At 32.5% G+C, this 11,999-nt stretch overlaps 3 protein-coding genes across 11 annotated transcripts in view; 1 reads left to right on the top strand and 2 right to left on the bottom strand.

Annotated features, from left to right (window-relative positions):
• LOC133671545 (peptidyl-prolyl cis-trans isomerase FKBP16-3, chloroplastic-like) overlaps positions 1–11,999 on the bottom strand; it is a 97,366-nt gene that overhangs the window by 29,927 nt on the left and 55,440 nt on the right. The window lies entirely within an intron of this gene.
• LOC133670362 (uncharacterized) lies at positions 4,289–10,337 on the top strand. Of its 9 annotated transcripts, none has more exons than XR_009834062.1 (4): positions 4,289–5,045; positions 7,915–7,998; positions 8,070–8,153; positions 8,897–10,337. XR_009834062.1 is itself a non-coding variant. In XM_062090850.1 (2 exons), exon 1 carries the CDS (start codon positions 4,361–4,363, stop codon positions 5,042–5,044), a length of 684 nt encoding a protein of 227 aa, XP_061946834.1. In that variant the 5' UTR covers positions 4,289–4,360; the 3' UTR covers position 5,045; positions 8,852–10,337. The 9 variants fall into 9 exon arrangements, 2 of the variants coding, with proteins under 2 accessions (XP_061946834.1, XP_061946835.1); XR_009834064.1 differs by having other exon boundaries at positions 7,894–7,998; positions 8,084–8,153; XR_009834060.1 differs by having other exon boundaries at positions 7,894–7,998.
• On the bottom strand, positions 9,299–10,021 carry LOC133670363 (homeobox-leucine zipper protein ATHB-52-like). Its single transcript, XM_062090852.1, has one exon. The coding sequence runs from the start codon at positions 10,019–10,021 to the stop codon at positions 9,482–9,484; it is 540 nt and encodes a 179-aa protein (XP_061946836.1). The 3' UTR covers positions 9,299–9,481.

The following is an 11,999-nucleotide window of genomic DNA, read 5'->3' as shown; positions in this document are numbered from 1 at the left end:
ATCAAGAATTATAATTATATTTTTAATTAATGAGAAAATTAATAGAAATTGAGTTGTAGATCTTTAAATTTATTGGTAACTTTCTTAAGAGAGCATTTCCTTAATTACACATTAATTATCCAACCAGGCCAAGAAAATATATTTGCTGATAGATTTTATTGATTAGTGACTTCTGATCATACATGAATCCATCAACATGTATTCCATTTTATATCAAAATTCCTATTCAAATACTATGAATATTCCAGATAATCTATTTTTAGAATATGTTTGTTTTTGCGTTTTAAAGATATTTTAAAATAAAATAAATTTTTTTACTTCAAATATTTTTTTGTATTTTCATATCATTTTGATGTTCTAATATCAAAAATAAATTTTAAAAAATAAAAAAAATACTATTTTAAAATATATTAAAAAACAACCGCAACAAAATTAACCGCATGATATCGTACCAACTAAACTCTTATTCATTTGTTTAGCTTCCTTAATTGTGGGACAACAGATTATAATGGTATAAAAGTAGATGAAAAGAAAAGGAAAAAAAAAGTTAAAGAGAAAAAGAAAATGTTCTTACCCCTCCTCCCTCTTTTGATTTTACCAACTTTATTAGTTGATATGATAGAATGATCATTGCTTTGTTTTGCTTTTCATGCACTACAAGTAATCCAATGCTTACCGCAAATTTACATCCACACCGCATTTTCTCACCTCCAAATTCTAGCTTTTGATAATAATGTAGCAAACAGCTAGCTAGCTAGGTATATATATTTGATTCAAAATAATATATAGTTAAAAAATGTCAAAGTAAAGTGAAATATTGCCATAATCTATATATAGATGTGGAATATTATTATTTGATGTGTGTGTTCATGTTAGCCTTTTGTGCTAGCTAGCTAGCGCCAAGAACAACATAATGGAGTTTTCAGGGCAGGCAAAATAGCTGTGGACCATGTTGGATAGGGTTTGATTTCTGGCTTATTATGTAGCAAGAAAATGCATTTTTTTATGGAGAAAATAATATTCTTCATGTACTCTAGACAATAATTCTGCCCCCATCTCTCTCATAAAATTTTTTCTCATATGGATGGATCGTGAACAGTTTTATATTATCATTCTGGAAAAACCAAATTAATCTAAAAACTTTAATTTATTATTATAATTAATTTAACCCATTTTATATTATTAATTATGTTTTGATTTTATGTTAAAAGTTCCTTTTAACTTAAAAGCTCTAGTGAGATTCAAATTTTAGTATTATAGAAATAAATTAATTTAATTACAAAATTTAAACAAATGTACGTCGTAATAATAATTTTATATTTCTCGTACATTGATTTCAAGTTTCTTAAATCTTAATTTTTAACTTTTTTTTACAATAGTATGCATTGTGAAAATATAAAAATATCGTATAATTATTGGTTTCGACTTTGTTACAGGGATGTTTAATACAGTGATAGTAGTTACTTTTTAAAGTATTTTTTATTCAAAAATATATTAAAATAATAATTTTTTATTTTTTAAAATTTGAATATTTTCTCATGCTTGTCCCACCTCCCTTTAATATGGACTTGCTTCATCTATTCACCAAATCATTTTTGTAAAATTTAACTTGAGAACTCAGTCGTGGGTTTTAGTTGCCTCCCTTTTACCCTCAAGATTTTTTTAAAAAAATTAAAACAATAATAAATTAACTAAAAAATATTTTAATGAAAAAATTAAAGAGTTGAGAGTCAGGTTTTGACTAGCACTACTGGGTTGTGGGTCACCCAAGTATTTTTCTCTTTTTATTTTTTATTTAACTTATACCGATTCAGATTTTAAATCGATTAATTCCGTGGCTAGATGAACTAACCTAACTTTTATAATATAATTTTTATAATAGCACACCAATTACATTTCAACTTAAAATTTAGATTATAATTATAAAACTCGACCCACTCATGATCCAATTTAAGGCTCGAGTCTTAGATTAAGCGAGTGAATCCTGATTGACTAGATCAATTGAAAGTAAATTTTTGTTTAAGAATTTTCTTTAAAGAAAGTTTTTCTAATAAGAAAATAAATTTTAAAAAGGTTAAATCAAGTCTCAAAAAAGTTTTACCAAGTCTTAAAGGTTGTGGGTTGACCGTTGTGTCAATTAAATTTAAATTTAACTAAGTTAACTCTTCTTAATCGGATTAATATGTTGGACGCAGGCAGGTAGAGCTTGTTTAGGAGTATGGTCAAAGTTGTTAAAATCACGAGTTGACTCTTAAAATCTTACGATTTTACGAGTCAACATATATATAACGTGTCAAATCGGGTTAAAACTCAAAATTGGTCAAACTCGGTTAAAATCGGATCGATTTTATGAGTTTGACCGATTTCAAGTTTTAACCTGCAAAAGTTAAAAAATTTACTACCTCCTTGTCCGAGTCCCCTGACACTCCACTATATAGTCCCCACTCCCCAATCTCCCTTTTTCTTGTTGCTCAAATCTCAAAATTTCAATCTTAGTAGACTAACACTAGCATTAGATGATTTGGGTATGGAAACGCCTTATACTGTATTTTAGGCCGAGAAGGCATGATCGGAGGATCGAAACCATGGGAAGACAGAGGTAGATGGTGAGGAATCAAAGAAGTAAAATAAGAGATAAGAATACTTATATAAAGAGAAATATTGTGTTTTAGACTAACAATTTATTAACTACAAAGAGAGACGATAAAGACTCTGAGAGAACTTGAAATACATGTCTTGTTTAGTGGATTATTTGGACATTATTTATAGGACTTGTTACTAACATAAAAAAGATGGAAGGTGAGGTGGCATGAGATTAAATTGATGTCATTTTTTCAATCTTAGTAGACTAACACTAGCATTAGATGATTTGGGTATGGGAACGTCTTATACTGTATTTTAGGCCGAGAAGGCATGATCGGAGGATCGAAACCATGGGAAGACAGAGGTAGATGGTGAGGAATCAAAAAAGTAAAATAAGAGATAGAAATACTTATATAGAGAGAGAAATAATGTGTTTTAGACTAACAATTTATTAACTACAAAGAGAGATGATAAAGACTCTGAGAGAACTTGAAATACATGTCTTGTTTAGTGGATTATTTGGACATTATTTCTAGGACTTGTTACTAATATAAAAAAGATGGAAGGTGAGGTGGCATGAGATTAAATTGATGTCATTTTGTATGTTTTTGTTCTCGTTGTCATGGGTTCACTGTATTGGTCTCTGTTAATTTTTTTTTAAGTTGGTGATATACCTTAGAATGTTGTATCATCTCACCAATTGCTTGCAATGTGTTTCAAGACTTGTCCTCTAGAAAATGTTCTGAAACTCTATCAATAAAACATAGTTGTTCAATCTTATTTTTTTTCTTTTCGTATTTTTAAGTTATTTAAATTATATATGAATTTTTATTTGAATTATGTATTTTAAGTTGTTTGGACATTTGTATCATTTATTTTACTTTTATTTTAATTGTGTTATATTATTATTTACTATTTGATTGAAATTGTTAATATATAATTAGTTAAAATATTTTTCTTGAAATTTTACGATTCAAGTTTACGATTCGATTTTATATTGTATATTTCGTGTCGTGTTAAAAAAATATTTTTGACAATCTTGAGTATGGTAGCGATTGCTTTTCAAAGTGTTTTTTACTCAGAAAAAAATATCAAAATAATATTTTTTTATTTTTAAATTTTTTTTATATCAACACATTAAAATGATCTAAAAACATCAAAAATATATTAATTTAAAATAAAAAAAATAAAAATAAAATTTAATTTTTAAAAAAATACTTTTAAAACACAAAAACAAAATTCACCTTGGTATCTATGCATCGATCAAATATGTTTGTAGCAGTTTGCACAGCCCAGACCAACTGCCCTGTCAACTCAAAGCCCGTAATGATATTCCATCGTCGTCACTCGTCAGCACTCAAACGCAACGAAAAACACAATGGAAAACCTCAATTTAATCCTTAATATATATGCTCATTCTAAATTGCATCCATAGCCTATAAAGTTTATCAATTAGATTCCAATAGTTTCCAAAATTTTTCAATTGGGTCATTTTTTCAGTATTTGGTAACATTTTCAGTTTTTTTTTACAAAACGAAAAGGATTATAAACTAAGCCTCAGTTTAGTTTTGATAAAAAAACGTTTGGAACCAAATTGACAACAAGTTTTAGTTTTGAGGTTCAGTTAAAAATAAATATATAAATTAGGGACTAAACTTGATGTTTCCCAAAAAACCAACCACCTTGAACCCTACCTCCACTTCAACTCCTCCTCCTCTGAAACCTTAAACTTTTTTTTTGAAGAAATCAAGAAACAGCAAAAGCACAAAACAGAAACATGAAATTCACAGGCTCGCCTGGAATAGACCTCAAGATCAAAGACAAAACTCTGTCTCTCCAAGAAGACAACAGTTCCTTCCATGTGGGAACTTCAGTTTGGTCAGGTTCTTTAGTCCTCTCCAAATTTCTCGACCGGTGGACCCCACTGTCCACGAACCCCACCACCACCCCAAACCGTTACTCCACCCTCCTCGACTTCCACAACCGCCGTGCCATCGAGCTAGGCACCGGCTGTGGCGTCACTGGCATGGCCCTTTTCCTTCTTGGACTCACTGACATTGTCCTTACTGACATCCACCCTGTGATGCCTGCTTTGAAACACAACTTAAAGCGAAACAAACAAGTTCTTGGCAAGATGTTGAAGACAGCGATTCTTTATTGGAGTAATGAGGATCAAATTAATGGGGTTAATCCCCCCTTTGATTATGTAATCGCGGCGGATGTTGTCTATATTGAAGAGAGTGTGGGGGCATTGGTGAAGGCCATGGAAATGTTGGTGAAAGATGATGGGGTTGTTTTGTTGGGGTATCAACTGAGATCACCGGAGGCGGATAAGTTGTTCTGGGAGATTTGTGGAGAGGCTTTTGTGATCGAGAAAGTTCCGAAAGAGGATTTGCATCCTGAGTATTGTTATGAGGAGACTGATGTGTTTATATTCAGGAAAAAGAAGAAGAATTTATGAGGTTTTTTCCTTTCTTTTCAGTCTTGGTTATGTTTTGGTGTTTTTGTGATTGTAATGTATTGCTATGAATTGGGTTCTTAATGTGAGTAATGGTGATCGAAGAAAATGAGTATTTGGGTGTTATTGTATTGCATTTTATTTTCTTTGAGTTTAATTTTGATGGTTGATGATGCTTGAAATATAAGCTCTCTTAAGTACATTTTGTGTGTATGTTTTGAGTTTGATTTCTTTATATGCTGAAATTGGGAAGGGTCTTAGTAATGGCAAGTGGAGAGAGTGGGGGTTTTGGCGGTTACTTTCTTGCATTCTAGTTCATGCTTGATAAGGTTTGAAACTATATAGCTGCTTTGTGAAGTTTGTATCTTGAACTAAATGTTTCGATACTTGTGTGCAATTTTGTATGTGTAATGTTGGAGGGCATATGAATGATAACATAATTGCTCGGAGAGTAGTGTGGGTGTGTATTATAGCATCACTGTATTGGATGTTAGCACACTATAGTTCAGTTCTCAAGGGAGATGGATTTAGAACTTTCTAGTGGAGGTGGATCACTCTTAATCAACAGCTAGGCCAGAATGGTTGAGGAGTGACTACTCCTAGATTTTAGTCTGGTGTTTAGGGTAGATTATTGCACTGAAGTTTTATTTTCACTTTCTGAGATTTGGGAAGTGTCAAAGTGGACTATGCTTCATAAAATATGTTTGATCTCTCAGCACAGCTACATATTGTTTACCCTTAGTTTAGAAAGTCTGAGGATCAGTTGCTCCTTCTTAAGTCATATTACTAATTGTCCCATCATCTCTCTCTGGTGTTTGGCTGCCTAGCAATGGAAATTTAAAATTCAGTGCCTAAGCAGCATAATTAATAATGCAAATTAGGTGACGTAAGTTTAAAGAGAAAAAATAATGAGTCTAGCAACCTCTCTCTTCCTCTTTCATGTTTTTCCCATGGTCTGGTCTGGGACTTGTTGATTGGTCGCAGACCTTTCAAAAGATTAGTTGCTACAAGTTTAAAGGCTTTACTATCCGCTCGTCGTTATCCCTCTTATTCATAGTGGAGCTCTGTATTTAGTCAATTTCTGATGTCAAGGGGCATTTTTGGTCCTTCATAGGCATCACATCTACAGGTCGGTGTTAAACTGTAACATACTTTTTTTCCCCAGAGAAAATAGAAGTCAAGAACAGGCATCCATATAGAGTTTTTTTCCCAGAGGTTTGCTTTAGTTTAGTACCGAGGACCAGTACAATTTATTCCTGCTTTGTAACTATTTTTGGACTGATTTAATGTTCTTGGAACATGTATAATGTTTGGTTCTCTTAGAAGTTTATTGCTTAATTTGTATTTTGACTTCTTTAACCCTCCTTTATGATGGAAAAGGATTGGTCTTTATTTTCCTTTTTTTTCTATTCCGTATAAAATCAATTTTCAGGTTTTATTTTTTGCTGGCTTGACACTTTAAAGTATGAATGTGTTTAGGTTGTTATAAGGCTAACAAAGGTCTCCCCTAACAAAGCTAAAGAACTTAAGAATTGAAGAGAGAATTAGAAGAAGAAGAAGAAGAAAGGAGAAAACTAAAAGAGATTGAGAAGCACTGCAACTGCATAATTCTTATTCCTTCATTACCTGCCTTACAAGTTCTTGATACAATGATTTATATACAATGAACTCTAGCCTCCTAACTATCTCAACTGACTATCTAACTAATAATCAACAACTCTAAGCAACTCAACACGGCAACTAACTTTCATCACATGCTCTTTTCTTATTTACAGTTATGACAATTACTAACACTGCCTCTTTAGCTAATTCAGCATATTTTCTTCTTAATTGTCACAGGCTGTTATTGATCTCTTCTTCCTTGATTGCCGAGCCTCCTTACCCCTTACTTCCTCTCGTAACAGAATTTAATATGTAAACTTTGTTTTCTTGAATTGAAAGTTTCTGTATTTTTTATTGAGGCCGTAGTTGTTTTGTGTTTGGATTGTTGGATTATGGAGGTATAAGAAGTTGTGTTTATAGCAGACTATTTGCATGTTAAAGCATGTGGCTTTTGTGATTTAACCAACTCTCAAATTGTGAATAAAAGCTTGGTGCTTCTATAGTATAAGCTTGATCTGAGTTGGAAAGAATAAGTTTTTAATTCCCTAGCTGGGATAAAACTCTTAATGGGGATTTTCAACAATATTATTAGTGCAGATGCAAGCATGCCCGTCATGTGAATTTGAAGTTCACAATTAGCATCAGGATCACCCTGAAAAAGCTATCTTAATTATTAAGAGCTTAGTTCTTTCATTACTGTGCAGGATATTCATTGTTCTTGTATGATATGTGTTCTGAGTTGATTAGATTGTAGCAAATCGGTTCTTGGTTTCCGAAGTTAGGATTTCAGACTTGGCACTCTGAAGCATAATTAAAACAAATTTAATTTTTCAAGAAACTTGAGAAACTATAAAAAATTAGGAGCATTAATTGCAAGATGACGTATTGTTCCCCACACTCTGATTAATATAAGAAAATATTGTGAATGTTGTGAATACAACACACGTGGACGATCTGTGTTCATCATTGCAAATGTTAGAATCATTCATTAGAGAGTTTTTTTTTTCTTTGTATGAAAACTTATCAGACATATCTGACTATTATTAATATCAAATCATTCAAATTGGTGAATGATGTGCTACTTGAGCTATCTCTTGCTTGAACTTCTAATCTAACTGGAGAATTGTGTTCTCACAAGCAACGCCAACCGCTGTGGACCAAATTATATTATTTTGTTGAGAGTCTTTATGGATGGTCATTGCTAATTATTTTGATTCACACTTATATTTTATTATTTACTGCTACGGTAGGATAATATAGCATTCATCCAGGTGATATCAACCAGTCTTTTCAAGTTCCCTTCTTGTCGGAAAATCAGGATATGTGCTGTTTTCTGTTCAGGGTTCTTGCCTTTGGTATGTTATTTTGATTCACGCTTATATTTTATTATTTACTGCTACGGTAGGATAATATAGCATTCATCCAGGTGATATCAACCAGTCTTTTCAAGTTCCCTTCTTGTCGGAAAATCAGGATATGTGCTGTTTTCTGTTCAGGGTTCTTGCCTTTGGTATGTTATGATCCTTTTCCTGAACAACATCCTGTATCTTGAAATCTTGTGCTTCTAAAGTAACAGGAGAATTGTGTGTCTACAAGTAATGCCAAAAGCTGTTACAATATTTTCTTTCTGTCGCTTATTGATGATCATGCAAATTAATTTGTGATTCCTGCATATATCAATTATTTAGCAATAGAGTAGGATAACTGGCTTTGGTGGTTCACCCGATGGTTTCAACTAGTCTTGTCTAGTTCCCTTCTGGTCTGGGAATTGGGACGTGTTTTTGTTTTTAGTTCAGGGTTCATGCCTCTGGTCTATGGTTATCTTTTTTGTAATAGCATGAAATAGGAGTCATAAATGATTGTTTGTCATATGTAATCTGTTTCTTCCTCAGAAGTAGGCCTATCTCTAACTTTACCTTTAAATTTAAGAATTTCAGTAATTTTTTCTATTATCTCTGCGCAATACTTTTGTGGTCTTCTACACCTTTCTGAAGTTTGAGTTAGATTAGCCGTATTTGGGTCAGATTACATTATGATTGAGCTGAATCTAGCTACAGTGTTGTTGGTAGTCAAATTTGCTTTTTTATTGGCAATGCAACTTAATTTCTTACACAAATAGCAGAACAACTTGCCGCAGTGTGAAGCAAGTTGAGAAGTTCTGCACAGCTTATGTCAAACTGATTGGACTTTGTCATGTCTGTATACAAGTGCTGAAGGAAGAAACTAAATTAAGTGGGACCCTATTTGACTCAGGGACAACCAAGCATCATGGGTACCATCAGCTGGCCAAGTTTTTCAAATTTCAAGAACTAGAAATGGGTCATCAGAGTGTGAAGTGCATGCATATACCCAAATTTTATCATGAAGGAAACTAGCCCCACAACTGATAATGACAGAAGTAGGTATATTTTTACAATTAGCTGAAGAGAGCAGGTATTTCTACTTGAACTTTCATTTAAGCTTGAAGATTTCGTCTTGAGTTGTAATCTGTAATGTGTTGTGAAATCTTAAGCTTGCATTCTTAATTTTGTAAAATTAAAATATTTCTACTTGCTCTCATCTGAACAGCCAGGTTATTCTGCACAAGTCTCAGCTCTGTTTGCTCTCTGGCAAGGAAATGGAGTAAAAAGTGCATGGTTGGAGTTGAACTGTAACTGCTAGTGGAACAATATCAAATTTTATATTTTCTTACTGATATTCTACTTGCTTTAAGATTGAACATTGAATAAAATTTCTTGACTTGACCATAAAATACAAACAACCTAATGTTGTTGGAAAAACTTCAGAAGTTCTACATTCTGCTATCATCACTTGTTTCATGATTGAGGATTCGCTGGTTCAGTTAAGAGGCCATAACTGAGTGTCAGAGCCTATCAAACAAGTATATAGCTCTTCTACAGGAAATATGTCATCATTTCCAGCGTCTCCCCAATTACAGATCATGTTTCCAGGAGAACTTGAGTTTGCCTGCTCATCACTAGATCCTGACACTGAAGGGTGAGTTGCAGCAGATGAGGTTGGTCCAAAAAGTATCATTTGTTGAACCTTGTTCAGCTCAAATTTAAGCATGCTAACTTGTTTCTCGAGCCTGATGTTTTCTGCCAATACATTACCTAGCTCTAGCTGGATGTTCATGTAGTCATGCTCTATGGCATCATTTTTGTGCCTGGCTCTTCTATTTTGATACCATATTGCAACTTGTTTTGGTGGCACGCCTAGTTGCCGGGCAAGCTCAGTCTTGTGCTCTGCTTTGAGCTTCTGGTTAGCATTGAAACTTGTTTCCAGGAGGTTAAGCTGGTCTCTAGCAAGCCTTTTCTTTCTGGGTTTGAGAGGTCGGTTGCCTTGGCTTTGTGACTGGTGGTGTAAATGGGAATTCATGTCTTTCGGTGTTTCTGAAGATTAGAACTCAAGACGTGGACACAAAGGATAATCTTCGAGTGCCCTTTTATAGGGTGCAGCAAGTACGGATTGGCATTTTGATCTTAGGGTCAAAATTGATGGGCCAAAATTAGCCCAATATATACCTGCTCCTGCTATTGTGGGGAATGGTGGTCTCTAATTGGTAGAAGGTTCTTGTCTATACTTTGTTCAACCGATCAATACGAACTGTAGCTGCTAGAAAAACAGATTGATCTCTTGACTGATCTATGATAGCCTCACTAGTATTAATCTATCAAAGTTTCTTCTTGAATAATTCTGCATTGAACGAGTTCATGCATGCTAAATCCTCTAGCTGGTCATCATGTATGATATGAATTCATGCTCTTTACAATCTCTAGAAATTGATCTCTTCACTGGTCCATGACATAGCTTCTTCTTTGAGCAAGTGATAGGGCCGACACATCCTATTTCAAATTGGAGTCTAAACTTGAGACGTTAGGACTATCTCTTCATTTACTTCTAGCTTTTTTTACAGGGTTAAAACCATGCCCTGGTACTTCGACTGCTATAGTCATGTTGCAAAAGATAGCTTCTTCCCAAAAAGGAAAAATTTTGCTTTTTAGGTATTGATGCAGTCATCTTTCTAGCAGGGATATATTAACCCGAACTCATCTAAATGGATGAGTTTCAAACATGATGTTAATTTAATTCCAACGCCCATAGTTTCAAAGGATAGAAAAATAATTTATTAAGGTAATTAATGTGTTAAACCAATCCACTCACTTGATAGGTTAATAAGTGATTTAATAATCCAAAACCTTGACAAATTCATGCCTTGGGCAGGATCTAACCATTGTTTTAAAAATTGAATTAACCTATTGATCCGGGACTTGAACCGATCTGAATTGAAGAAAAAATAAAAGAAAAAACTTGATTAATCTGGTCAAAAACCTAGTTTGACTCGATTAAAACATGGTCATTAACCCTATTTTTTTTTTTTGAAGTTTTATGTCATAATGATATCATTTTAATTTTTTAAAAAAATTCATAGGTGACCCATGATCTAGGTCTTATAACGGGTCGAGTTTTAAAATTATAGATCTAACAAATATATTCTCAAGCTGTAACAAGTAATAAATATAGAAATAAAAAAAATTCAGAAAAACCTTTCTTGTAAATTAAAAGAAACTTAAAGGAGTTTATGAATTCCTATAGCAAATCTATTATAGCTCTAAACTCATTAGTATTGTGAATTGAAACAATGAAATGATGATTTTGCTCATCTCAATAAAAACAATTGGCATGGCTATTAATGATAATACTACTGTTTTTGAATTTTTTTGCATAGTAAAATAACTAATTTATTCTTGAAAACAATAAATATTGAACTGATGTTTAGAGGTTGTTTTGATTTTTCCTTTTAGAAAACATAGTAAAATGACATAAATATCTTACAAGCCAAATTTTCTATAATTTTTGTCTAAGCATTTTTTTGAATTTTTATTATGTATATATTTTTTCATTATAATCAGGTTGGAACATGAGTATTTTAGTTTTTTAATAAACATAAAATATTAATTGAAAATAAATACTTATTGGTGCGTGTTTTGCATGAGGAAACGCATGACTATGCCTATTCTCTTCGAGCAACATGTTCAACATCCTGTAATAACCAAACACTAGTTTTCATCAAAACATTTGAATCATTACAAAGAACTCCATCTCATAGATACTCAAATATTAGTGTAAAATTTCATCTCATGTTTTTTTATCAATCTTCATAAACATGATTAACAAAAACAATATAATATAATACAATGATTTGATCTAGAAATTTAATTATTTAAGATTCAATATGAACCGAGTTTATAATTAGAATAATTAAGATATTAACATTATCATAACCAAGTTGAACTAGATTGGATCAAAAAGCCGACTTTGGAATAGAATGTAAAAAGTTAATACATATAGTTTC

The sequence above is a fragment of the Populus nigra genome, chromosome 13, assembly GCF_951802175.1.
Source record: "Populus nigra chromosome 13, ddPopNigr1.1, whole genome shotgun sequence".
In the NCBI taxonomy this organism is placed as follows: domain Eukaryota; kingdom Viridiplantae; phylum Streptophyta; class Magnoliopsida; order Malpighiales; family Salicaceae; genus Populus; species Populus nigra.
This window is presented reverse-complemented; position numbering and strand designations above follow the sequence as displayed.

What these genes read in the sequence shown, in the direction of transcription:
- LOC133670362 (XM_062090850.1), top strand. Translation starts at nt 4,361, where the DNA reads ATGAAATTCACAGGCTCGCCTGGAATAGACCTCAAGATCAAAGACAAA.
- LOC133670363 (XM_062090852.1), bottom strand. Translation starts at nt 10,021, where the DNA reads ATGAATTCCCATTTACACCACCAGTCACAAAGCCAAGGCAACCGACCT.